The sequence below is a fragment of the Peromyscus californicus genome, unplaced genomic scaffold (genome assembly GCF_007827085.1).
Source record: "Peromyscus californicus insignis strain IS unplaced genomic scaffold, ASM782708v3 Scaffold_22__1_contigs__length_63687245, whole genome shotgun sequence".
NCBI lineage: Eukaryota > Metazoa > Chordata > Mammalia > Rodentia > Cricetidae > Peromyscus > Peromyscus californicus.
The window spans coordinates 61,401,476-61,429,239 of NW_026294525.1; the positions used below are offsets into that span (position 1 = coordinate 61,401,476).

A 27,764-nucleotide genomic window follows, 5' to 3' on the forward strand; every position below is an offset into this window, starting at 1 on the left:
AGGGGTGGAGAGTGTGTCCATGGTACCCACAGCCAGCGGGCAGGAGTGGAGAGCGTGTCTGTGGTACCCACAGCCAGCGGGCAGGGGTGGGGAATATGTCCGTGGTACCCACAGCTAGCGGGCAGGGGTGGAGAGTGTGTCTGTGGTACCCACAGCTAGCGGGCAGGAGTGGAGAGTGTGTCCGTGGTACCCACAGCCAGCGGGCAGGGGTGGGGAATATGTCCGTGGTACCCACAGCTAGCGGGCAGGGGTGGGGAGTGTGTCCGTGGTACCCACAGCTAGCGGGCAGGGGTGGGGAGTGTGTCCGTGGTACCCACAGCTGGCGGGCAGGGGTGGAGAGCGTGTCCGTGGTACCCACAGCCGGCGGGCAGGGGTGGAGAGCGTGTCTGTGGTACACACAGCCGGTGGGCAGGGGTGGAGAGCATGTCTGCGGTACACACAGCCGGTGGGCAGGGGTGGAGAGTGTGTCCGTGGTACCCACAGCTGACGGGCAGGGGTGGAGAGCGTGTCTGCGGTACCCACAGCTGGTGGGCAGGGGTGGAGAGCGTGTCTGTGGTACCCACAGCTGGTGTGGTGACGGCTCAGACACAGTAACCCCAGTTAAGAGGCACAGATACAGGTAATATGCTGAAGCGGTGGTGATGGAGATGAAGGCCTGGGTGTGCGGGAAACCTCCTCCCCGGCAGACGGACTGAGGGTGCTTTGTGAAGTCCGGGGCGCGGGTCTTTGAGCTGCTTCTTACGTGGGAATACAGGTCTGTGCACGTGTGTCTGCATATGCATCACTTGGTGGTGAAGTCATGTTGCTTACACTTTATTATTGCTGTGATATCAAACAACTCCTTGTCTGATTTCTTTTTGTGACTAACAAATTATTTTGGGGGGGGCGGGTTCTTGTTATATAGCTCAGGCTGGCCTTGAATTCCTGAGTGTCCTGCTTTAGTCTCTCAAATGGTGGGTTTGTAGTCTCAGGCTATGGGCCTAACCTCTTTGCTTTAATTAAATATGAAGGGACTGTTCAGTTTGGGGGATTCTGCAAATGACAAGCCATAAAACAAATTCCCTTCCTGCCCAGATCTGAAATCACACAACTGGTGTGCACAGTGGGGGAATGATCTAAAGTGGCCACCACGGGCTTCCCTTTCTCCAGCTGCATAGGGATTCGGGGTGCAGACCGTGGTCCCCAAGGAGTCTCTGTCGGGTACCCAGATCCTAGGCAGGTTCAAAGGAAGGTGCTAGGGACAATGACTAAGCCAGCTGTGATGTGGAGGTGGTGGGCAGGGGCTCTCCTGCGCCCCCTAGAGGGACAATGAATGGAAAGGCTGACCGACGAGTCCATGGCTAACCCAGACAAGGAACAGAGGCCACAAAGCTCTGAGCTAAACGGCACAGCAGAGATCTGATTTCTCCCTGTTTGGAGGGACGTGTAGGGGCTTGTTTATTTTTTCATGACAACCACCTGTTGTGTAGCTCAGGCTGGCTTTGAACTTGAAATCTTCTAGCTTCAAACTCTGAGGGCTGACGTTAAGGTCCTGACAATCACACACTACCTGGAGCCCCCATTTCTTGTCTGACATGTTTGCTCTCGTTAGCACTACATGTTCCTTTATGTCAACAGATTTTAGTCTTATGATATAAAATGATCCCATATATATATAACAGATTGGAAAAAGTTTCCTCAACTAGACAAGAATGCTCAAGCTGCCATGACATTGAACAGTTAAAAAGGGTCAGATGTTGAGGTACATGCCTATAATACCAGCACTCAGGCAGCAGCAGAAAAAAAAAATCACAATCTTGAGGCAGGCCTGAGCTATACAGAAAGACTGTCTCAAAACCTCCTCCCCACCCCAAATTTAAATGTTATAAATATCTCAAGATAAGGCACGGTTGAGAATTTGAGGCTCTTAGTCAGTGCTCTATTGCTGTGAGGAGACACCATGACCAAGGCAGCTCATAGAATAAAGCATTTAATTGGGGGCTGCCTTACAGTTCAGAGGGTGAGTCTATGATCATCATGGCAGAGAGCGGACAGGCATGGTGCTGGAGCAGTAGCTGAGAGCTTTACATCCTGATCCCCAGGCAGCGGGTGGAGAGAGAGACACTAGGCCTGGCATAGACTTTTTTTTAATTTTTCTTATTTTTTGAGACAGGGTTTCTCTGTGTTCCTCGCTGTACTGGAACTCACTTTGTAGACAAGGCTGGCCTCAAACTCACAGAGATTCACCTGCCTCTGCCTCCCAATTGCTGGGATTAAAGGCATGCGCCACCACTGCCTGGCTTTGGCATAGACTTTTGAAATCTCAAAGCCCACCCCCAGTAACATACCTTCTCCAACAAGACCACACCTCCTAATCCTTCCCAGACAGTTCTACTGACTGGGGACCAAGTGTTCAAACATATGACCTGTGAGGGCTGTTCTCATTCAAATCCCCACAGAGGTATATCCTTATCACAGGGAGGAAAAAGTACCAAATAAGTTTAAGAGATGATGTAAGAGATTTTTACTGTCCCATTTTTTTAAACCTATGAGATCATTAAAAAGTACTAAATATAAATATATAAATTAAAAAGTACTAAACGTGAACAACATAAGCTGACTGAATAGACATGAAGAAACCAAAAGAGAAGAGGTGACATGAAACAAATTGACTATTGAAAATGCAGATTAGAGCCAGGCACACCTTTAATACAAGCCTTTAATCCCAGCACACGGGAGGCAGAGGCAGGCAAATCTCTGAGTTTGAGGCCAGCCTGGACTACAGAGTGAGTTCCAGGACAGACAGGTCTATGTACAGAGATCATGTCTCAGAAACAAAATACAGATTTAGTTATATACAATTCTAATCTGTAATATATATATATGTATATACATACATACATACATATATATACATATACATATATATATATACACACACACATACACACACACACACACACACACACTATAATGTTGGAGGTATGTCCATATAGCTCAGGGTAAAAATGTCTCGTTATTTTTTGTTTTGCTTTGAGATAGGTTCATGATCCTCCTGCCTCAGCTTCCCGAGTGTCACAATTACAGCTGTGTGCCACCACATGTAGCTCAGATGACTGTTATACTTTTCCTTATATTTCCTACATTTTAACAGAAATGATCATTACTATATAATCAGAAATAACTATTTTCAAAAAGGAAAAAGCCACAAATGATCCAAAATATTGTCAACATGAAAAGAATGCTTTATGGGCTGGAGATATGGGTCAGAGGTTAAAAGCACTGACTGCTCTTTGAGAGGTCCTGAGTTCAATTCCCAGCAACCACAGGGTGGCTCACAACCATCTATAATGAGATCTGGCGCCCTCTTCTGGCATTCAGGTACACATGCAGACAGAACATTGTATATATAATAAATAAAACAAATCTAAGAAAAGAAAGGAATGTTTCATAAGCCCCCCCCCTTGCCAAAATACAGCATTCCAGTGGGATTTTGCTTTGTTTATAATATTTTTAAAATGGAGGACAAAAATCTAAAATTAATAATCATCATACATTTTTTTAAGGATCTTGAAGTCAGGGTGTAAATCTAATTTTTAACATGTTCTCCCAAAGGTTTAGAGCACTGTAAAGGTTCAATCCATCCTCGTTAATTGACAAGCACATTTCAGATCCCATGAGTTATTACATCAAAGATACTATTATTTGATATATAAATGCTATTAAGGGTAAAAATCTCATCTACAAAAGAAAATGAGAGCTAGAGAGATTTTAGTGGAAATAATTTAACTGTGAAATTTAATCTGTCACAAGAGCAGTAATAAAACTCCATAACACAGAGGAAAATTTTTCTTCCTGCTCTGGCCAGATGAATTATACCTGGTTTTATTACCTGCATATCCCGTGGTCCCCAGAGCTGTGTGGCATCTGCAGAACTTATGACAGAACTTCATCCAATATCTTAAACTCCTTTGTCATTGCAGACCAGAGATGTGTCCTTGACTATCAGTTACAAACAGTCTCCGTGTCTGCCCTGGAAATTCTCAGCATTATATGTAACTGATGTGCAAAGAGCATACACTTTCCATTCCCTGTTGGAGACTGCTGGGGAGTCCAGCTCTGACCTTTCCCAACTATTGAAGGGTTCTTAGGTGGGGGAGGGACAAGAAAACATCAGATAGAAAGAGCGATGTAGCCAATGAGAAGAAAGACAGAGACACAGGATAGTTTTGGGAGGGCCCGGGTCAATACCCAACAGCTTCAAGGTTTATTCCAAAGGGCTTTTTATACTATGCCAAGGGGAGGGGCAAAAGACCCCCCCCCCCCTTGCAAGATCAAAGCACATCATACAGCTACATGTAGACCCTTCCAAATACTTGGCAACCACGCCTGTGGCCAAATCATCTCCTTATGCAGGCCCTGCTGGGTAAAGCAAGCTCAGATTCTCTGACCCTGAGTAATTTGGGCTCCCACAAATCCCATGCTTCCATCTTTGTTACTGTTATTTGATGGAAACCAGGGTGTTGAGAATGCTAGGCACTCTACCACTGGCCTACCTCCTCATCCTCTCCTTTGATTTCCTCGTCAGCTTTCTCTTTACTTTCTGTTTTGAGAAAGAGCCTGGATTATGTTCAATTCTCCTGCCTCAGCTTCCTGATTGGCTGGGATTAACAGACCTGTGGCATCAGGCCCAGCACTGGCCTCCCCTCCCTCCCTCCCTCCCTCCCTCTCTTCTTTTCTCCTTCTCTCCCTATCCCTTGGTCTCAAGAAGCCCATACTGCCCTCAAACTCATTATGTAGCTGAGAACGACCTTGAACCCTTGACCCTCCTGCTCCTCTCAAGTCCTGGGATTCGAGGTGCACACCACCAAGCCTGGCTTTCAGCCCTGAGACCTTTGCAGGACAGTGGGGGTGGTTGTCTGCAATCAATATAGAAAGTTCTGCCAGATTCATGGACTAGTCTCAACAGAGCGCACACTGACGGGCCAGTGGCCACTACCCTTGATCTCTGAGACCCTGGGTCCCCCTCCTGATGCAAAGGCTTCTCATCTGCTACTTTCAATGGGGTTAGGAAGCTGGCGCCGTTCACATCTCTAACCTTTTCAAGTACAACACTTACCTGGACTAGCAAGTTGCCTGCGTTAGGCAGGCACGCGCCATGTTTCTTTGTGTCCTCACTCATTTGCCGTATCAACTTCGTCAATATTTCCACGGCACCTTTGCTGATCATCTCAGGAAGAAATGCCGGACTCCCGGAAATGAACTTCAGAGCCCCCATGCAGTATAAAAAAGCCTCAGTGTTACTTTGCAAGTCTTCACCCCTCAGCACCTCCAGTAACGATTCTGCCAAAAAGAGGAGTTTCTATAAATGTCCAAGTACAACAGCAAATTTGATGTTGGCACACACTTTGTAAGATATATTCATCGAAAGCTACGTGCAAATGCTCTCTGTTCCTCCTCAAGCAGGGAAGTCTCAGCTACCACAAAACTCCCTAATAGAGATGAGCACAAAAGGAGAGATTGTTCACATGCAAATAAGAACGCCTTCTTTCAGCCGCCATTCCTTGGCTCTTAGGAATATTTACCAGACTTTATTTTTAAGTTACAACAATTTCAAGTTAAATTGTTGAATACTTGTAACAAAGGCCATCTAAGAATTACATTTTCAACAAACATCTTGAAGAATGTATTTGCTGCTCTCCTGTGGGGGACATGGATCACATGGGAACTTTGAAATCAATCTGTTACTGAGAAGGATCTTTTGGACATAGTATTCACCCTTCCCAAGACAGTTTAAGAACACCTCCCTCCCTAAGCAGATTTCCTCGTGGCTTTACCCAGCCAGTCTGCATAAAGGGGGTGATTGGACCACGGGCCTGAGTGCAGGTGTCTGGGATGGTCTGCACTTGGCTGTGCTGGGGGGAGGTCTTTTGCTCCACCCCTTGGCATTTCTATAAATATCCTAGGGCAGAGACAGTCAGGACCCAATGGAATAGGTTCCAGGCCCTCTCGAGGCTATCCTGTATTTTTTATCTGTTTATCTCCACACTTGAAATCCTTCTATCTAATATTTCCTGCTACTCCCACTCAAGAGCACTCAGGGGAAATGTGGGGGGGGGGGTAACCCCCCTGCAAGGTGGTAAACATCTATAACCTCAGTATTAAGGACTCTGAGGCAGGAGGATGGCAGCGAACTTGAGCCCAGCCTGTGCTATGCTTGGAGTGAGACCTTGTCTCTACAAACAAACAAACCCAACAACAAAAACCCACTGACTGGCCCAGATTGCCGATGATTTGAGCGGGTTAGATGGAGACCCCACGTTCAAGTACGAGCATGTCAAAGGGACCGTATGAATCCTTTGTTCTGATCTGTAATTCGCAGATGTTAGACATTCTTTCAGCCTTGGTTTAGTCCCTGTGTGCTGAGATCTTTGTCCCCTGTTACCTATGATTTCCACAGCTGCCTCTTCTGCAGGAACAGCACAGCTCCTAAAAGTTTCCAGCCAGGGTATCTGTCTAGTTAGTTATTTAGGGACATGCTGGGAACTGGGCATTGTTAGCTAGGCTGAGAATGTGGGTGAAGTGTCTGTAGCTCCGTACTGAACCGTGTCCGCGTCGGCATCCCGTAATAGTCACAACTGTCTCTCCGATTCTTTTTTTGTCTATATCAAGGGAACTAGAATTTTTGATTATGTCAAAAACTTTTAGGTGTGTCTATTCTAACAGTAACTCCAGGCCTAGGAAACGTTTTTTTACACAGTGATTCCCTCAAGTCACACAACATCCCTACACGCACTAAAGGAGCAAAACCAAGACCTACTCTGTCATACTCGACTTTCAGCGCTGCTTTACAGCGAACGTGGGAAATGGAGAAAGACAACCGCGACATTTTCCTAGAAACTAGATGCCTCGCTACCCTTCATTGTCCTTTTCCTCTATGGATGGACTCGGCATCTGTCCTCGGGCGCAGCGTCCTGGCTTCTGGAACGCTGACGAGACTCACCCAGGATGTTGTCATTCTGCAGCAGGACGTCATTCTCCTCGCTCCTGCTGATTTTAAATACCAGTTTGCAGACATTCAGAAGATTCTTCCTGCTCACTTTTAGCTGCAGAGAAAGAACATGCTTGCATTTCTACGGCAGAGGTAAAGGCAGGCTCGACACCTCTAAAACCTCAGCACTCAGCCCAGGAAGAGGGCTTCAAACATAAGAAATGTTCCAGCCGGGCGGTGGTGGCGCACACCTTTAATCCCAGCACTCGGGAGGCAGAGCCAGGCGGATCTCTGTGAGTTCGAGGCCAGCCTGGGCTACCAAGTGAGTTCCAGGAGAGGCGCAAAGCGACACAGAGAAACCCTGTCTCAAAAAACCAAAAAAAAAAAAAAAAAAAAAAAAAAAAAGAAATGTTCCAAGGACAAAACCTAGAAAAGTTTGTGTTGTTTTTGGTGTTTTACTCTTTTTGGGGGGGCCCACCACCCAGCTCCCAAATAAATCACATACGGAGGCTTATTCTTAATTGTGAATGTCTAGACTTAGCTTGGCTCATTTCTAGCCAGCTTTTCTTAATTTATCCCATCTACCTTCTGCCCCTGGGCTTTTCCTGTTCTCTTACTTCTGTAAATCTTACTCTTACTCCATGGCTGGCTATGTAGCTGGGTGGCTGGCCCCTGGAGCCCTCCTCCTTCTCTGGCTTCTAGCTCTCGCTCTCTCTCTCTCTCTCTCTCTCTCTCTCTCTCTCTCTCTCTCTTTCTCTCTCTCTTCGCCTTCCTTTCACTCCAGATTTCTCCCTCTGTATATTCTCTCTGCCTGCCAGCCCCGCCTATCCTTTCTCCTGCCTAGCTAGTGGCCGTTCAGCTCTTTATTAGACCATCAGGTGTTTTAGACAGGCACAGTTACACAGCTTCACAGAGTTAAACAAATGCAACATAAGCAAAAGTAACACACCTTAAAATAACATCCTACTACAAGTCTGGACCACATTATGCATCAGCTGTAATATCTAGCTCAGTTCTATAAACACAAACGCTTTAATAAGAAGGGTTTGTTCCTCCCTATGAAATGTTTCACACTGATGTGTAAACTAGTAGATGTTTTTTAAGGAGCGTGCCATTAGATGGAGTAATTGATTTAGAACACAACAGTAAAGGATGATAGACATCAAAGTTCAGAGTAAACTCATTAGGAAAGAATCCACACAAAGGAAACCTGCCCCTCTGTCATTTACAACAAAGAATTCAGACCAATACTTCGGATTAGACTGCGCTGTGCTTATTCGTGGGGCTATTTCTGGAATGCTTTGAGATAGTCATTGTTTGGAGCTGAAATTCCTCTCTAAACCACACAACAATATCTAAGTCAATTCAAAACAAGGCAATAAATGAAGTATGCTTTCTTTTATAAAAATAGGAGCCGGGTGGTGGTGGCGCACGCCTTTAATCCCAGCACTCGGGAGGCAGAGCCAGGCGGATCTCTGTGAGTTCGAGGCCAGCCTGGTCTCCAAAGCGAGTTCCAGGAAAGGCGCAAAGCTACACAGAGAAACCCTGTCTCGAAAAACCAAAAAAAAAAAAAATAAAAAAAAATAAAAATAAAAATAGGGTGTACAGCAGAACCAAGGTCAGCTGCACATTTACCTCTAGTAAAGAATGGTCAGTAATGGGGAATAGTCTAATAAACTGTAGAAGAGCAAAACTATTCAAATTAAGTAAGCACCCTCCAAAAGAATACGACTTGTTTCTTGTTTGTTTTGCTTTGCTGAGGCAGGGTCTCACTGTGTAGGATGGCCTTGAATTTACAAAGATTGACTTGCCCCTGCTTCCTGGGTGCTGGGATTAAAGGTGTATGCCACTGGGCCCACACAACGCTCTTTTCTATTATATTGTTTTATATTTGTTTATTTGTGTGTGTGTGTGTGTGTGTGTGTGTGTGTGTGTGTGTGTGTGTGATAGTGTGTGTATGTGCATGTGATAGTGAATATGTGTGTGATAGTGTGTATGTGTGCGTGTGATTATGGGTGTGTAAAAGCCAGAAGACAACGTGTAAGAATTGGTTCTCTCTTTCTATCATGTGGGTCCTGAGGCTCAAACTCAGGCTTTACAAAGAAAAGCATCTCTAATTTCCGGGTCAGGTGGAAGTACTGTGTGCCCTCTGCAACAGTGAGGAAACCTGTCTGTAGGAATGGGGTCCTCTGAACAAATAAAGACTTCTGTATGAAAATTATGGCACAAGGATTATTATTTTACTATTTAAAAAAGTTATCTAATATTTTTATTGAGTTTGCAGTTAATTTTTTAAAAGGTAATAGAGTATGTGCGAGTTATCTGTTAGATCCACAAATGCCACCGAGCACTTAACTGTTCCTGGTATGAGCTGTTCCCTGGGGGAGACAGAAAGCTGAGCAGGTTGTCTGTGGCTGTTGAGGCAGAGGAGGGAGCAAAGCTGAACCTCTCCACCTACTGCTTCTGCTCCGGGCCTGTGCTCAGTGATCCCAGAACCCTGTGCATCAGGTATCATCCCTGCTCTGCGAGAGAAGGGGCTGGGAACCCACCTGCAGAGCGGTCTCCCACCAAGTGTTCTGTCCCCCCACCCCTCACCTCCCACCCCCAGGACTCCTGTCAGAGCCTGCATCGGAACAACTCCCCAGGGCATTCACAGGACAGAGCAGAGATTTAGAGATTCCTTCCACTCTCAGGAAGAAAAAGGAAACGGATTTAAAAATTAAGACAGCGATTACATCAGCATGGCTTTATAGCCCAGCCAATGTGTGACTGAAGCAAACAGAAAAGCCTTTCCACATTTGGGCAAGGGTGGTGTGCTGGCAGACTACCGGGAGGGAGGCTGAGACCTCTGACCAGCTCGTCCGAGTGTGGTGGGTACCCTGTGTCCTACAGCTGACAAAACGCCCCCGTCAATGAACTGAACACAGCTTGCCCATCCCCCACCTTCCATTCGTAGTGAAAAGCAGCAGAGAACAACAAAATCAAACAACAAAAAACCAAGCAAGTGTCTGCGTTTCCTCAGAACACCAGCAGTGAGGAGTACTGTGCCCAGCACTGCGGAGGCCAGAGGTGCTGGCTGGCTGAGTCCTCCTTAGAGTTCAGTGATGGATCCTGGAGTTTGGCTGCCTTGGTTACGGGTTTTCCCAGGGCTGGGATGAATTCCTGGTGACGCAGGGTTTCCAGGTAGAGTGGTTTTCTTCTTACATTAAAAGTGGTGCTTTGTTTTGTTTGTTCGTTTGTTTTCCAAATCAGAGAAGTTTGAAATCATTCCTGTCCTTCCCCTATATCTAATCACAAATGACACATAGGGCATTTCTTTCTGGTTGTGACCCCTCTGCAAGGGTGCTGGATTTTTACACTCTCAGAATATAGTCGCACAACTACTAAGTATGTTTGTGATCTTTGAACACGCTTAATACAGACTGACATATTTTCATAAGAGTTTTTAAAAACAGGGATTAAAATTGAAATGGCTGTCTGGCAGATCTCTATTGAGCCAAAGAATTCAAGAAATTGAACAACTCGCAGGCTTATTGCATGTTTTTAAGTAAATACTGTTAAATGGTTGAGCTGTAATATCAAACTGGTGGATAGAAAAACAACAGCAAGAAGAAGAAATTCGGTGTAGAACTTTGGGCTCTGGATATCTTTAGCCTTTTGCTCATTTTCCTTCCACAGTTCTTACGATACGGTGTCTTGGGAATTTATATAGACCCGTATCCTAAAGCCTCATAGAAACAGGATCTCCTCTGTGATGTTCTAGGAGATCCAAGCAACCAACCGGAAGTGGGATACCACGGCTTTGACAGTCCCTTCTGACCCGGTGGCTCCAGAGTGAGTAAGGAGGCACCAACACGGCATAGAGGGATGGTTCGGTGGTTAGGAACACTGGCTGCATTTGCGGAGGATCCAGGTTCGGTTCCCAACACCCATAAGATGGCTCACAACCACCTGTAACTCCAGTTCTCGGGAATCCGGTGTCATCTTATGGTCTCCTCGGGCACAAAGCACATAATGGTGTACATACACATGTGCAGGGGAAACACTCATAAACATAAAATAAAATAATTACAACAAAAGGAGGCACCAACTCACATAGCCCCGTATCAGAACTTAACCTCACCTAGATTCTGTGGGACGGGCAGCATTGTTTACCTACTTGAGTTTTACCCACTTAACATCCAGTTCAGAAGGCCTAAGTCAGTTAAACTGTCACACACACACACACACACACACACACACACACACACACACACACACCAATTGATTTGCACAACACCACCAAAAACTGTGGTAATGTTTTCACTGTGGAAAAGGTCAAGTCAGTCCCGGAGTGCTGGCAGCCTGGGTCCTCCCTGGGACAACTCCATCATCGGATCCCTAGAATGGAATTACTCTTTCAAAGGCACATTGCCCTGAGTCACACACCCCGATTTCTAAAAAGAGAATGGATAGTTTATAATGACAGCTAAGTAAAGGTGTAGACTCCACCCAAAATTACACAGAAAATGTGGCTAGAATATTCTGCTTATGAAAGACTTTGTTATCAAAATAAGATGAAATGAACGTGTTCACTGCACTGTTAGGACACGGGGCTTCCCCTCCGTCGTTCAGTCCGATCTCCCATCTTCCCTTGTACCAGTGATGGGGTGGGCATTTACTTTTATAGGGAAATGGAGCTTCATCCATTTGTTGTTGATGCTCTCTTAGAACATTCCAGAATGGCTATGGCTTATCGTTTGGTTCTGACGGTTTACGGCTGTACAACAAAGCTGTCCAGCAGGTTATGTTCTGGGCTGAGTTGCCACAGGCCCTCATTCGGTATCTGCCTTTTCTTCTAACACTTTGCGAAAGCGATCTTTCTGTGACCACAGGCTGCTGGTTTCCTCTTTCACGCTGGCTCACAGAGCACCTGGCCATGGTCTTTATTTCTTAAACCATAAGGCAGAGTTGGGCTCCCAGCAGAAACCACAGGCGAAGACGACAGCCCACACAGTCCCAAACCGTGCTCAATCTAACTGTTTGAGCAACTGGATGTGTTTGATGCCATAAATCTTTCTTCCCTCTCCCTCTCTCGACTTTCCAGTTCTCTCTCTTCCTTTTAAAATAGACTCTAGGCCCAGCCCAGACGCAAACTTGTTGGGATATTCCCTATGTGCTCAGCCTTATCCCTCAGGAAACACTGTCTAGTCCAGTCCTGGGATGCAAGCTTATTGCCTTAATTTCCCCCAGATTCTGAACAGACACATCACATTTTTTCGTCTTTCTGCGATGTGTACAAAGCGTTTGACAAAGCACAGATGGAGGGCAGTCCACTGGAACAAAAGAAAGACAAACTTACTGCCAGGATGAGTTTGGCGAGCTTAAGGCTGAGCGAGTCCGAGCCAGCATCCACCAGTTTATACAAGGTCTTCAGCAGGACGCTTCTTCCCTTAAACTTCCTGCTGAGCATGCGCCCTTCCTCCAACGCGTGATGGAGCTGCGTGCAGGCGGCACACATGGCTTCATTGTCTTCTGTCAGAGCAAAGAGAGCAACCACCACTTACTCATTACGGTTGAGTTTTCAGATACGTCAAACACAAGCAGTGTCGGGAGAAGCCCCCTGGGCATTCCCTAGACATCCTCAAATTCCCAGGTACCAGCCTCCGTTCTCCCATCACCGCCATCTATTATCAAGTAGAATACAATCACGCTTTCATCCCTCCGCTCCACCTCCTAGGTTAACATATTTACTAATCAGTCACTGAGCTCTTCTTGCAAAGCCTCTCCCTTGGCCTCCTGTCCGAGTGCCGTCCATCTGGACTCTGTTCAGTCTCACTGAGGCCCGCCATTTGCACCTCTGCCTCCATTTCTTCAAACAAGTTGCATGACTCGAACCAGTATTACCCTGTAGTGCTATTTATGTTTCACATGTGAATAGCTGTGTTGTGCTACGTACAGACAGATGCTATAAGTGAGTTGGGATCCTGATGGGCACACCCGCGTGGTAGAGCAAGAATACCCCGAATCCACAACTTAACCTCAGGCAGGCTCGCCTTCTAATGTATCTGTTGATGAAAACAATGAATGGTATGTTCCTTTCAAAGTGGCTCCTCTGGGAAAAGAGGCGTAATAACATCCACCATTATTATCGGAGAGGAGACTTTTAAAAAGGTGTTAGTTAGGAACAAGGGAGGCAAGAACATTTTGTTTTAGAGCTGCAATCCCGGGGCCAGTGACTTTTCTTGTGGGGGGTGGGGACAGTGCTGGAAGGGAGCACAAGGGGAAACAAAAGAATTCAAGGTATAGCGTATTCTGTTGGGAAGTATTGCCTCTGACGGACCCCATCACAAAACTTAAAAGTGGGAAGCCGATCTTAAATAAATACCATAATGTGAGCTTAGACACCAACATGGAGGAAGTGTGCGCAGGCAAGGGGAAGTGACTCAGGCCGTTTTTAGCTCTTTTCAACAATAACATCTAAGAAAAAGTTTAAACCTCAATAGCCGAGTGCCCTCCAAAGCCTTTCAGTTGAATAACTGAGCTGGTGGGAAAGGACCTAGACCAGCCTGAGATAGAGAGGGAGACTGAGCTCTGTGTGTGAAGCGTTTCTGTTGTGTTGATTTTTTTCTTCTCAGACTGGCCGTCTCTTCGCTCGTCCAGGCTTTGGGCCGTTCTCAGCTCAAGACTGTTGTAGCTTACAGAGGAATTGGAAACCCAGGCTCAAGGATCAGAGTTTCAACTACTGCTCGAGTAAGCCCTCTCTATCAATCAATTGACTATAATCCTTATAGCACTCCAGAGGCTGAGGCAGGAGGATGGCAAGTTCAAGGCCAGCCTGGGCTAAATATGGAGACTGTTTTAGGAAGCCAGAGCAAAACAAAACAGAAAGGCACATGGCCCCAAAGACTTTCTAAGAGCGAAAGCTAGTTAGGAGTTTCAGATGTAATCTAGGGTTGTATAGTTACCAAGCAACTTTGCCCCTCAAGTCACTCCTTAGCCACAAAGGGAAACCCAGCAGCCACACAGAGCCGGAGCCCGGCAGACACCACCTGACCCAAATGATCAAAATTCACATTTCCAGTGAGGATAGGTCAGCACATGGGCCTCCTGCACACATGAAAGATGCGTCGTAAGTGTGTGGTTATTCCTGCCCCAAAGGTCGGATCTGGGTCTCAGCATGAGAAAACCCGAGGAAAACCTGATGCGCGGGATGTTCTGGATGATAAATGGCCTGTTTTTCTCACTTGTATCAGGATCATGAAAGGGCTGTGGCAGATGATTGAAACTTGTGAATCAGGGGCTTTCTTTTTCTAATAAGGAAATCATAGGGGCAATCAGCAAAATGCAGGCAAGATTTGTGTGGTGTTGTATGGTCTCTTCCAGATGTGGAGGAGAACAAGCTTGCTTCTAAAGCTAACAAACAGAAAAATCACAGGCTGAAGTAGCTAAGAATATAGACTTGGGCTTCTTTGTTTTTATTTTGTTTCATTTTGAGACAAAGTCTCATTGTGTAGTGGAGGCTGACTCTGAAAATGTTAGCAATGTGTTCTCAAAAAGTTCTAGAAACAAAACCAAACAGCGCCGCAGGGGGCAGAGAGAGAGGAACACAGGGAGAGGACGGAGAGCCTATGGGTAGAGCATCAGTACCGGGGAATATGGGAGAAGGGCAAACAGGAGTTTAAAAACTGTCCTATTAACTATTTTAACTAATCTAGTAACTAGCTACTTGACAAATCAAAGGAGCTGCAAGGTGTCAAGGAAACCGGACGCCATGATATTTGCTGGTTTTAAGTTTGTCTAGGGACAAACAGGCGATATTTCTTTGTTTTGCTTGCTGGCTCTGTTTTTGACGCAGGCTCTTGCTGTGGAGCCCAGGTTGGTCTTACACTCACAGCTTCCCAAGTGCAAGGGTTACAGGCCTGGTATCTCACACTCAAACTCTCAGTGATGTCCTAACTTTGCTCTATGTGGTATCTGGTGGGCAGAGTGCTGGGCGTCCACTGAAGACTCTGCCAATGGAAGATCGGCCCTCCGGGCAGGCCGCCAACCTGAAGGCTTCTGATGTGGCTTCTAATCCTTGCCCAGACTCACCTTTCTCACTGGATCTGTACCCATTTGCTGAAGGAATGGCCAAAGTTCACTGTCCAAGCTAATAGGAGGGTGGAAATAGTAACTCCAGGGGAGAAATGTTGTTACATTCGTCTTTCCAGAATTTGGAGCAGCAAAGGGCTTTGGAGGTGATGTGGTTTCACCCATCTTTTAGTATAGAATTTACATGCAGCACCAGGCACCTGGTGTTAGGACCCAGGCCAGAAAGCCTGCCCAGAGGACCCACCCCATGGAGAGCACAGCCTAGCCACAGCACAGAACCAAAACAAACCAAAACAAAACAAAAAACCAAACAACAACAACAACAAAACCAGCAAGTGCTGGCTGCTGGGGAAGCAGGTATTGTGCGCCAGCTCCTGCTCCCAGGTGTAAGGATGCATTTCCCCTGCATCAATGTCTGCCATTGCTGCTCATGCACCGAGAGTAGGCCCTCAATCAGTCCTACTGAGGCCCACTGTGCACACGGTACTAAGCATGGGGCTTGCTCTGTGGCTCTGACCAAGGGTCCAGAGGAGTCTAGTTCACCTTCTCCAGTGGAATTCTGAAGAAGTTGGGGAGCGTCCTCTCGGCAGCTCCCCATGACCTCCCAGGAATTCCTCTTTGTGGCCCTTTGGAGTGCTAGACAGGACACATGCCAGGCCACTTCTTGAGCTATGTGAGTGGCCTCCCTGGCATAGGCATTCAACCTCAGGAGCAGAGAGAATCCACAAAACCATCTCACAGTTCTCGCTGACCAGGCTGTGTGACCCGCTCAGTTCAAGAGATCTGCTTTCCCGGACCTTCTAGAATGTGGACAGTCTCCCTGAAGAGGCTGAAGCGGCCTTTCCTCAAGCAGAGGATGTGCACTAATACGCACTACTGGGGAGTTTTAGAGACTGGCTCTCTCAGGACATTCCAAGTACAATTTTACCCACTAACACTTTGGTTTACATATTATTTACTATACACACTTACAGGGTAAGTAAATACATGACATGTTTCCAACATATCCACAGAAATGATGGTCCAAGTCCACTGAAAATATCAGGGCCATGGGGAACACAGATTAATGCCAAGTTTTTATTTAAAACAAGAAGTGTTGTTTTACCCTTTTCTAATTCATGCAAAAGCGGTTCAATCCGTGTTTTCCAAAAGACTTCATCGACTTCTATTTCTGTCTCCTGTTCCTGTAAGCTGGCTCTTGAGGCTGCAAAGGAATCCGGAGAAGGAAAAAGCATTGTGAAAACGGACTCACAGGGCACACTCAAAAGCCTTTCCCCTGCATGGCTGAAATTAATAAGCAACAGAGTCAAATCTCACTTTGCTCTGAGTCCCAACTCTAATGAGAAACATGGGTCTTTTCATCCAACTACCTCAAATAAAACTCGGATGAGTTAATTCAAAGACAGAATTTACAAGTGGGATTAGAGTGCTTTGAAAAGGCTGCTGTAGGAAAGCAAACTGGTTTCAGTTATTTTTTTTACTTAAACTTTTCCCTCTGTAACATAGAATAGAAAGCTATATACATATATGTGTGTGTGTATGTGTGTATACATACATACATACATACATACATATATAAAGACTAGAAGCTGAAAACACTTCATAAAAATCTTAGCCCTTTCAGGAAGACACTCTACAGGAAGTACCACCAAGGCTATGCTTTCCTGTGGGGGAGGGGAATGTCTTGGTTTCCCCACCCCAAGTCTATTATTGATATGTAGGGTGACCTCTGTCTGTAGCTTAGACCCTCCCAAGCCCGCTTCCTCGTCAGCAAAAAGGAGAGTGTTTGCTTTTAGGATTATGGAAGCTGAATGTTACAACAGAGACAAAGCTCTGCCTGGGGACCACACACAGAGCGACACCGAGGATCTGTGAACCTCTTTTCCCTGACTAAACAAACAGGTCCTCGCTGATGTGTGTCACCACCATACCACCAAGTGCTGCACCAACTCTAGAGGGCTGTGGCTGCTGCCAGTGGCTGCATCCAAGACGCAGAAGAGAGACTATTACGGAGAGCGGTTTTCTTTCTTCCTTTCCTCCTCTCTCCCTCCCCCGCCCCCCAAACAAGGTCTCACTCTGTCCTGGAACTCACTCTGTAGCCCGAGCTAGCCTTGAACCCACAGTGATTCTCCTGCCTCGGCCTCCCAGGATTACAGGTGTGAGCTGGCACACCCAACTGATGTTCCTGTTCTGTTGTTTGGCTTCTGAAGATGGAGAACGTGGAATCCAGGTAGAAGCCAGGGTTATTGAATTATTCCCCTAAGGTCACAGGACTGCACTGCCGCACCCTTCAGTCTCATGGCAAGCCGGCAGACTGAAAGGCAACAGTGGATGAACTAGAATTCATAGAGGAAGTGGCGAATCACGATTCCACCTTGCGTAGGCAGTATCTCAGATCACCAACTGGAGCTGGAGTGGGCACTGCCACATGGGGGCCTTCCTCAGCCTCCCCCCTCTAGTGTCTGCCTCCTGCACCCCTAACCTGGCGCCAGAAAAATGTGCATGACATGTTGGAGATCAGAGGAGCAATCAGAAGATTCTATACGCACAACCATCTTTATTTATTTATGTTGTTTATAATTCCTGACTTATTCATTGTGTCTTCTTCTGGACTCTAGCACTTGCATGTATATACCGAGATGCAGTTACATACATATATACATAATTAAAAATAAGGTTTTTTTAAAATCTTCTTAACTCTTCCCAACTGTCTGTATGAAGTGAAGAGAACTATGTGTATAACGCACAATGGTATGTGTTTAAAATTTAATTTGAATTCAGTGATGTCTGAAATGACTCTTCAAGGCACCAAATAGGAAATTTTCCCCCACACAGCACTGATGTCTCCCAGGAGAAGCCGGGAAGCTGTATAATTAACACCTGCCTCCCCTTGCTCAGGCCCCACCTCTGCATTGTGGGAATGTCTACTCCCTGCTGCAAGTGTAGGTTACCTTTATCAAACCTTGCTGGGGCCAAGGAAGGCTGAGCATGGGAAAGCCCCGAGCACCAAAGCAAATGGAATTCTTGACAACTGAACTATGGTTAAATGGTAAAGATACAATGAAGTCGAAACAGGAAGACTTTGGCTAATCTATCCAACCCAAAAGCAAGACTTCGTTGTCTTTAGGGGCCAGGTGTGGGGCAGGATTCAGAAATGCCCGGACTTCTGAAAGGAAGCAGTGTTTACAACAGGTCTTTCTTGAGCAGCACCCTACAGCACAATCCATGAACACTCACGCTAACAGGACCAACACCATGACTCTGGTCACATCTGATGTCACTGTGTTTGAGAGATATTTGAACTTTGAGAACATTGAAGTTGGCAGAAAGGCAGATAAAAGGCTGTAGACTATCACCTTAGCCTTTTGGATTTTTGAGTATGCCTGGATAAAACATGTATATGATTCTGAAAGTAAATATGAATATTCAAGCAGTATAAAAATACAGCTGCTCATATTTCTAGGTAACTAACCTATTTAAAGGCCAAAGTATGCAAACAAAATCGACATGTATGAAGGCAAATGACAAGCCAGAAGTTGATAAGTCAATAATAATAAATTTCCTTGACATATTTATGAAACACTTAAATTTACTAGAAAGTGGGCTGGGGAGATGGCTTGGTGGGTAAAGAACCTGCTGTTGCCAGTTTGAGGATCTGAGTTCGGATCCCCAGGACTCATATCAGAAGCCAGGCATGGTGTTATACACCTGTCACCCCAGAAGAGGGGAGCAGACAGGCAGTTCCTGGGAGCTCACTGGTCAGTTCAGTGTAGCTGAACCGGTGAGCTCCAGGTACAGGGTGAGAAACTCTGCCTCAAAAAATAAGGTGCAGGGTGACAGAAAAAGACACCAACACTGACTGTGACATTATGGGAGCATGGACCTACTCCCACACACCAAAAAACAAAGGGACTAGAAATTCAGACTTTCAGTCTGTATGGTCTTCACAAACAAAGACCCGACAAGCAAACCCATGAAGTGTGCTCTGCAGTGTGAGGCTGCCTGCAAGAAAGCACAGCTAGAACTTGTGCCTCGGAAGAGTGAATCCGTCAACATTCACCCAGGAAGAGACGCTTATCAAGGTGAGTCAGAATCACGGAAGTTTAGCTGCCTCCTCGGGACCCTTCTGAGACCTTTCAGACACGTTTTGAGAAGTTAGCTACACACCATGGTATCAGGATTTCTTCTCGGTCTTCTCTCAGGAATCCCCATTTATGTGGTTGTGTCTGGCTATGTGTGGCTTGTCATTTCTTTGTCCCCATGCTGTCTTTGGTGCCCCACCACCTCCCTTCCATACACTGTTCCCAGTTAATTCTAGAAACAGAAGTGTGTGCACGCACACATACACGTGCATGCACACACACACACACACACACACACACACACACACACACACACATGTGCACACACACTCCTTGTCTCAGTCTTGGGGAACAACATGAAAACTGAAAAAGCACTTTCATCTAGGTTCACAGTTTGCTAAATATAAAAATTACGATTCAACAGGAAATTGGGTAAGTTAGGCAGAAGTACGGCCTGTTTTTGAAGATTCTGCTGCCTCAGTGGTTACGGTTGTTAACCACAGCTTTGGGTTTTGGACACAACAGCTTGACACAATGTTAGGATTGGCTGATGTTTTTAGCATGCAAATGTAAAAGGCCTTGGCAACAGGGCTGTCTTGGGAATCGGAAGGACTTGATTCTTCTGAGCTCTAGACCCATTCCCTGTGAGCACGGAGAGCCTCCTTCCTGACAAGAAGCTAGTTAGAAGAGACACTTTTCACCAGTGCTAGCTTGAGGCCATTTATCATCATTTTTATTTTTGTTGAGACACGGTCTTACTGTGTAGCTCAATCCAGCCTGCAATTCATAATCCTGCCTCTGCTTCAAAAATGTCCAGATTGTAGATGTCTACTCATCCAGCCTGACATAAACTTTCATGTGAACAAAAAAATAAAGTAGCAAACACGTGTGCAGCCCTGCCCAGCTCAGTCCAGCACTGACACTGTGCTACATTTGTATCTTTCTCTTTATATAAAGACAACAACCTTGCCACACTTTAGCCTTCTTTATGCCTACCCTGTCCAAGTCCTTCCCCTTGGGGGTCACCAACTTCAAAATGGGGGTGACAAACATTGTCTTTCCAGATGCGGTACTGAGATCCCTAACTTAACGTTTCATCTGCTGCTTGTATTGACTCCAGTCCATGTTACAAATGCCCGCTGGTTCACTTGTCTCACTGCCACATTTTGTACCATTTCTAGCCCTTGGTCTGTAATATTGTCTATTTTCTTGGGCAGAATAAAGCTCCCAAAGGGCTTTCATAATAAAATGTTATAGTTTCATTTAAGTGGGCAATGCTTTTGAACTTGAGCTGAGAACTACACGGAGGTCAAGTTTGGCCAGCCTCCAGATGTCTTTACTCTGTGTTGTCTGTGAGCATCTGTCCACACTGAAGGCATCAGGCTTGGGTACTGGTAAGACTGAAGTGAAATAATGAAAACTTAGGACATAAATGTTGGTTTCTGAGCAAGCTGGTTCTAGTTTCTGAAGTTGATGAACAGAGAAGTGTTAATCAGGATGCCGTGTGGCACTCTAGACACTCCCTGACTCAGCCTCTGACTTCCACCTGACATTTGTCTTTGAAAAACAAGTCCCATCGACTTAACCACATGGAGATGCTAAGGGTGAAGGATGCTAAGGGTGAAGGATGCAGAGGGTGAAGGATGCAGAGGGTGAAGGATGCTGAGGGTGAAGGATCCTGAGGGTGAAGCATGCTGAGGACCAAAAACACAATTACCTCACCTGCTCTGGTTTCCAGCCTGCTCAGGTCTGAGCTGCTAGGACATGAGGAGGCCCGGGCAGGCCGCTTCCCCTGGTCCCTAGGAGGAAGAGGAATGAATGAAACAGAAATGTATTTTCATTTTTATAAACTGCAGTTTGTTCTTGTAGGGCTTCAGAAGAAACCACAGAGAATAGTTTAAGAGACAGTGTTCAGTTGTCTGCTTCAATCTACCTCGCCTTCTAACTAACATTATCTGCAAGAACACAGGTCTATTGGCTTAACAGTATGAAATATAACACTAGAAAGAACCAAAAAAATAAATCCCAAGTTGACTGGGGGGAAAAAAAATGGTTAAGGATATGGACCACAAGAGGTCGCTGTTATAACAAGAAACAAGAGTTGGAAAACAGCGAAGCCAGCCCAATGTGGCCAAGGTCACACAGCAGGGTCGGCTCTGGAATGCAGAGCTCCTGATTTTCAAGGCACTGTTCTTCCCGCTGCCTCACGGTATGTCCCATTCCCACTTTAAAACTCAATTCAATCAATATTCTCTAAAAATATTCATAGAAATATTTTAAATGTTAAAAAAAAAAAAAAGTCAGGAAGTGTATTTTGGCAAGCCCCAGATGAGCAGCACTTTGTGTTCCAAATAAGGGTGGGCGTGGCTAGTCACGGAGGTGCTCGACTTTGTGCGCTGTTGCCCGGCTGCAGCTTTGCTCAACTACAGCTGACCTGAGGGTGTTATCATCGTTTCAGTGTCTGTGGGAGGGGGCGAGAGAGGATGATGGGGGTGACATGACAAAAATACGCCAGAGGCAGGTGTGACAATGCCACGGGACCCTTTATTATCTATAATTAATATCTGCAAATAAAGACGGGGCTGGTGAGACGGCTCAAAGGGGAAAGGGTCGGTTCCCAGAACCCATATAAAGGCGGGAGGAAAGAACCAACTCCACAGTTTATCCTCCGGCCTCCGCATGCGTGCTGTGGTCCATGCTCACACCCATCATAATACACAAAAATCTTAAAATTAAAAACAAAACAAAAAAAAAACACATACACAAAAAAAACTTCAATGGGATGGAAAGCCAAGGAACTGACTGGATTTTTCATTTCTAGCTATAACCTGAAATTTTAAGATGAAGAGTTTCACATATATGGTGTGTGTGTGTGTGTGTGTGTGTGTGTGTGTGTGTGTGTGTGTGTGTGTGTTCTGAACAAACACTGAAATTATCAGGACAGTTTTCAGCTCACAGCACTGCCCCCAGTACCTGCCCGCGCTCTCCGAGTCCTGGCCAGGGGTGAGGTCGGCTCCACGATGCCTCATGTGAGCAGCGGCACTTCTAGAAAAGAAACGCATGGGAAGGGTGCTCAGTATGCACACAGGCTTGGAAGTGCTGCCCCCCAGTTCCCAAGAAGAGACAGGCTTGCGACTCACTGCCACCACACAGGGTCCTCACAGCGGGTGGACGCTGAGTGTAGGGACGCCTCCACCAGCCTGGGTTCGTATCCTAGGCCAACATTCACAGCCTTGTGACCCTGGAAACCTACATGGCTTTGGGTTCCCCATCCTTAAACAAAGGCAATACTTCTGCTCAGGATGTCAGCTGGCACACTGAAGGAACTTAGCCAGTTGTCAGTACTATTTTTGTTCCCCTTTGAGTCCATAAGCACCTGGAGGAAGAATCAGTGCTGGATATGGGTACGGAAGATATTTCCTCTGAAGAAGCTAAAACCTACCTTACTGGAATAGTCCAAAAGAACTAGGAATGCTGAGGAGAAATGACTGTGTGTGTGTGTGGGAGGGTAAACTGAGGAGTGCCTTGAACTAGAAACTGACAACTCCGTCACTCAGCAAGTAGCCTGACTGAAGAGAAGAGGGTCACAAGAGCCTGAGGGTCACTTGAGGCGGGGGCTAGCTGCCAGCACGGGACTAGCGAGGTAGGTATAGAGAGTTTCTGCTGGGAAGACTGGGAAGATCTGCCCGGAGCTTTGGGACTTGCTGTGGACACTAAGTGACAGCCAATAAGAAACTTAGAGCTTCTCATACGAGGATGTGATACTGTAATTTGGGGGGGATGAAGACAGAGCACTGAGGAGGAGGAATGAGGGATCATGTTTCCGGGATCATAGGGGGACTAGAAAGATGATGTGCGATTCCATAAATGAAAAGTTAACAGGACACGGGCCGATTCCAGGCATCTGAAAGACAAAATTATAGACCCGGAGGACCCGGACAGCAGGTGCCTCCCAAGGCAGCAGCAGAGGATAAGGAGGACAGTTTATGGGGTCAAGTAAGCATGGGTTTTTGTCTTGTTGAATTTCTGACGCTGGGTGGGACAAAGGTATGGAAATCAGAACAGGCCCAAAGTGGTACACAGGACAAGAGTCACAGGAGGGTAGCTCTGAGCCCGACACCCCGGGCCTCCAGGATGTTTGTGTGCAAGGACAAAGACATCAAAGAGGAGGGAAGAAATGCACCTTCCTGTAGTGGGCACATGCCTGGAAAGGGGACCCGATGGAGGATGGGGTCACAATGGCTGGGGACCAAGGAAAGAGGTCCTGTCTGGCCAAGGCCAAGCCAGCTGTGTGTCCACAGAGCGGTGCAGCTAGAGTCCTGCCAGGCATAAGCATGAAAGACGGGACCAAGAGAAAACCAGAGCTGCATGGGCTGGGTGGCTCTGGAGGTGGTGACAGGCGCACTTGTGAGTTCAAGGTGAGCTATGTTTACTATCTCACAGAGAGAAAAAGAGGGTGGGAAGGAAAACCCCTCCTTCACTGGAGAGGAAGAGGAGTAGACGAGCTTGTGTGCTCCATGGAACTTGCACAGCTGACTGAAAGCACATAAAACAAACTTGTGTCTTCCCCTCCCCCAGAAACCCTCTAAATACTTTAAATATTTGGAGATGCTGCCCTCATCTCTCCACACTGTCTCCCGTGGCTCACACCCCCTTGACAGCTGTGTGTGTATTAAACAAGTAAATTTTTACTACAAGGAGGTTTCCTCATCTCTACAGAAGGGTGGGGAGGCTGCTGGAAGGACAGAACGATCTGGAACATGGAGTTCATCAATATGTGACTGCTAATATGCTCACTCTTCAGTCCTAAGCCCTTCAAATGCTTGCTCCCCACAGGGTATGTCTTCACACCTTTGCTGGCCCTTCTGCTTACAGTCTGTCTGTTTATGTCCCTTTAAAAAGGACCCTAGCTCTGAGTTCACACTGCGGCCAGGGAAGGAGTAGATATTTATGTTACATACTCTCAGTCACAGATAGCCCAGCTGCTGTCGAGTGACCCTAGCCACAGATAGTATGCAAACGCAAGAGTCCATCCAGCTTCCAACAAACCTCACCCTCAAAATGATGCAGCCTGATACCACAGTAGCAGTTTTGATGGTCACGTCCCAGGATTAGATTAGTCAATTTCTTTTCTTACATGTGCAGCTAAGGCAGATGTCCCCATGCAGTTCAGACCTTTGTGCATTATTAAATTCCAGTATTGTATTGGCAGTGATTTCCTGCCTATCAGATGTATTTAGGTCCCGATTCAGTCATCCAGAATAACTGTTCTTCCCAGCTTCCTGCTCCATGTTATTAAACAGCATTATTAAATTTTTCACAATGATTTTTTTTTGATGTGCCCAAATAAAACAATTCTGGAAATTAGTCATTGGACTCTTCTATAACATTCTTTTTAGAGGAAGAAAACCACCATTTCATTAGTTAGGACATCAGTCTACAAATGGAAATCTACTTCTCAAAGACTTAAAATAAACATCAGTGGCATTTACTGGCTCCTACAACCTGGAAGGGACTTGGTAGTGTGGGGCTTTAGGAAGGCTTGATCAGGCTTTGGCTTTACATCTCCGCCATGTTCTAAGCTCTGTGCTGGCTGTAGGTTGAAGTGAGAAGTGAGAAGAAAATTTCAGTATGGTTTTTCCGGGGCCTCTCCTCCGCAACCCTCGTGTTTCAGGAGGCAGAGTCTTCTGGCCCCCGTCATTGACAAGGGTCTTACATTTCACTTGAAATATTAGAAGCAACATTTCTGTAGCAGACAGTGCCATACAAAGCTGCCGGCATCCCTGCAGCCCATCCGTGAACGGCACAATCAATCATCCCGACCGCATCCACCGCTGGACCATAAATACCCCAGGAAATAAAATAATAGCTCTTTAAAATATTTCAAATATATAGATTTTGCTATAATTCAAGACAGTTCTTCTAGTTATTATGATGACAGTTCTTCAATTAAGGATCAGCAAATGTTTTCTTAAAGAGCCAGTAGTATTTTATATATTTTACAATGTGGGGGCAGTGGCAAAGTCAATTATATATATATATATATATGTAACTATTTAAAATGTAATGCCTTTTAAATATTTAAACTATTTTTAGCTCAAGGACTGTAAAATATAACTTAAAGCCTATAGACAAACAGATTTGGCTCCTTGGCTATAACACTAATAAAATAATATGGGTAATAATAACTAGTTAGATTTGGTTGTTACTGTTTTTGTTTTGTTTTGTTTATCAAGATAGGGCTTCTCATTGTAGCCATGGCTGTCCTGGAACTCACTCTATAGACCAGGCTGGTCTCGAACTCAGAGATCCTTCTGCCTCTGCCTCTCAAGTGCTGGGATTAAAGGCGTGTGCCACCACTGCCAAGCTACTAAGTAGATTTGGAATTAAGAAAAAAAAATCCATTTTGGGAAAAGTTACATCTATAGAAAGTTGCTGGAGCCCACCGAGGTTTCTTAGTGGCTTTACCCAGCAGGACTGCATAAGAGGATGATTGGACCATGCGCCTGAGTGCAGGTGTTTGGAAGGGTCTACACTTGACACTTGACTTTAACTAGCGAGGGGGAGGTCCTTTGCCGCCCCCCCCCATTGTTATAAAAAGTCCTTTTGCATAAAGTTCTTTATGGATCCTGGATCCTAAAGTTCCAAGTGAGCCCATGCTAGGAAGGGACCTACAGGAGATGGGGATTCTCTTCAAAAACACGTTTCCTCTTTCTCCCTCACTCTAGTCTCCCCACCCATTCTCTCAGCTTCAGCCTTTCCTATTTCTTTCTGTATGATTTCCTCTGGCCTGGCCACCACGTCTCACGTTTCTAGCGTCTTTTCTTCTAATGTTTAAGTCTCTGTCACGGCTTTCCTCTCCCTGTGCATACATTTCTCTTCCATTTATTTTTCTTTCTTTTCTTTTTTTTTTTCCTGGTTTTTTGAGACAGGGTTTCTCTGTGTAGTTTTGGTGCCTGTCCTGGATCTCGCTCTGTAGACCAGGCTGGCCTCGAATTCACAGAGATCCACCTGGCTCTGCCTCCTGGGGGTGCTGAGATTAAAGGCGTGCGCCACCACCGCCCAGCCCTTTCCTCCATTTCTTTTTGAGTATTACAGTTGTTTTTGTTTTTGTTTTGAGGGCTTAGAATCTCCAATTTGAATTTCTGCAACCCACAGAGCTCCACCCCCTTCCTAAAGAGAGAATGATCAAGCCATCCAGGCTTCCTGTGAGATAAGGAAGAACACTTGAAACTCCAGGGTGCCTTTCTTCTGCCATGCATTTGCTTCCTCTGTCTTTGCTCTGTTCCGGACGAAGCTTGAGTCCTGGGAGACTTCTTATCCTTATATTATTTGTCTTTACTTGCCGAGGCCGACTGTGATCCAGAGAGGGTGAGAACTGAAACACTGAACAGTGAGCTGGTCCGTCCATGACTTTGTAGACTTAGGAAGGTGTGTTCCCCTGGCGTGTGGAGAGCAACCACTGACACACACAAAAGCCCTCTGACATGACAGACAGCACCCTTAAATTCTAATTTGTTGAACCTCTTTCTCCTCCATGACCCCCCACTCCCTCTCCCCGCCCCACTCTGCTCACAGGCAATAAAAAGAACGTCACTCACTCTGTGATCCACGCCACCCTCCTGTCACTTCATGATCTGCATCTTTAATGGACTCTCCGGTGGGGGCCTTTTCACTTCTCTTGAGGCCTGCCCACATCCTTAAATCTCATCTCTCCCATCACAAGCAGCCCAGTGAAGAAACTCACATCTAACGGACCTTTCTCAAAGTCTGAGGAGGTGTGCCGCAACCAACCCTCAAGCTTTTTGTTTTCACCTAGATTTCATAGAGGCTGGAAAGTTACCTAGACTTTTGGAGTGTAACGTTCCAGGGAAAAACCTAATCTGAGGTACACAAACTGCCCCCGACCCAGACTCAGGAAAAGAAAGAAGGTAAAGGAGAGAATAGAACAGCTTGGCTGGGAAAACGGAGCTATCTGTCGGGCAGAGCTGGGTCTAGGAGTTTAACAATCGTCACTGGATTTGACTGTGGTCTCCATCCTCGGCTTTGTCTGTTTACAAAGGACTTCCCTTTCCCCAGGCAGCGAAAGGGTCATCCTAAGCTGTAGGAGCTTCCCAACCTGAGAGCCTGGAGAGCCTCAGTGTTGACCAGGGAGTCGGGACAGCCCGGATTCCTTAGACTGTGTGCTCATCTCTGAATGGGCTGTGATAGCTGGGCCCTGGGGACTCTGCTAGCCGGCCCTGAGAAGGCAGGTCAGAGAGGACCTGGCAGCCTGCACCCACACAAAGCCTGAGCATTGACTATACACAAAGTGAGGGGACTTGCTCTCCGTAGGGAACTAAAGTCCATGTTTAATAGTTCAGGGTTGGGGCTATTATTTCTTTCCGTTTCTTTGACATTTTAAATACTTGCTGGTTTTATTATTTTTTTTCTGCATGCTTTTGCTACTTAACCAGGAGCCTTTCCTTCCCTCCCTCCCTCCCTCCTTCCTTCCTTCCCTCCCTCCCTCCTTCCTTCCTTCCCTCCCTCCTTCTTTCCTTTTATTGCTTTCTTTCTCTTTTCCTTCCTTCTTTCTTTCTTTCTCCCTTGCACTGTTTTTTGAGACAGGGTTTTATATAGCCCAGGATGACCTCCCACTT

General features: G+C 46.1%; 1 protein-coding gene across 4 annotated transcripts in view; it reads right to left on the bottom strand.

The window, feature by feature from the left end:
* Positions 1–27,764, bottom strand: part of Armc2 (armadillo repeat containing 2) — a 116,445-nt gene that overhangs the window by 56,277 nt on the left and 32,404 nt on the right. For all 4 annotated transcript variants that reach the window (XR_008221301.1, XM_052751527.1, XM_052751529.1 and 1 more), the window contains exons 6-11: positions 22,099–22,170; positions 20,848–20,924; positions 16,149–16,247; positions 12,312–12,484; positions 6,983–7,085; positions 5,099–5,322 (exon numbers count right to left, since the gene is read on the bottom strand). Coding sequence is in view for 3 of the 4 variants with exons in the window: in XM_052751527.1 (XP_052607487.1) it covers positions 5,099–5,322; positions 6,983–7,085; positions 12,312–12,484; positions 16,149–16,247; positions 20,848–20,924; positions 22,099–22,170 (748 nt within the window). In the remaining variant the exon portion in view is untranslated. The remainder of the gene's footprint in view (positions 1–5,098; positions 5,323–6,982; positions 7,086–12,311; positions 12,485–16,148; positions 16,248–20,847; positions 20,925–22,098; positions 22,171–27,764) is intronic.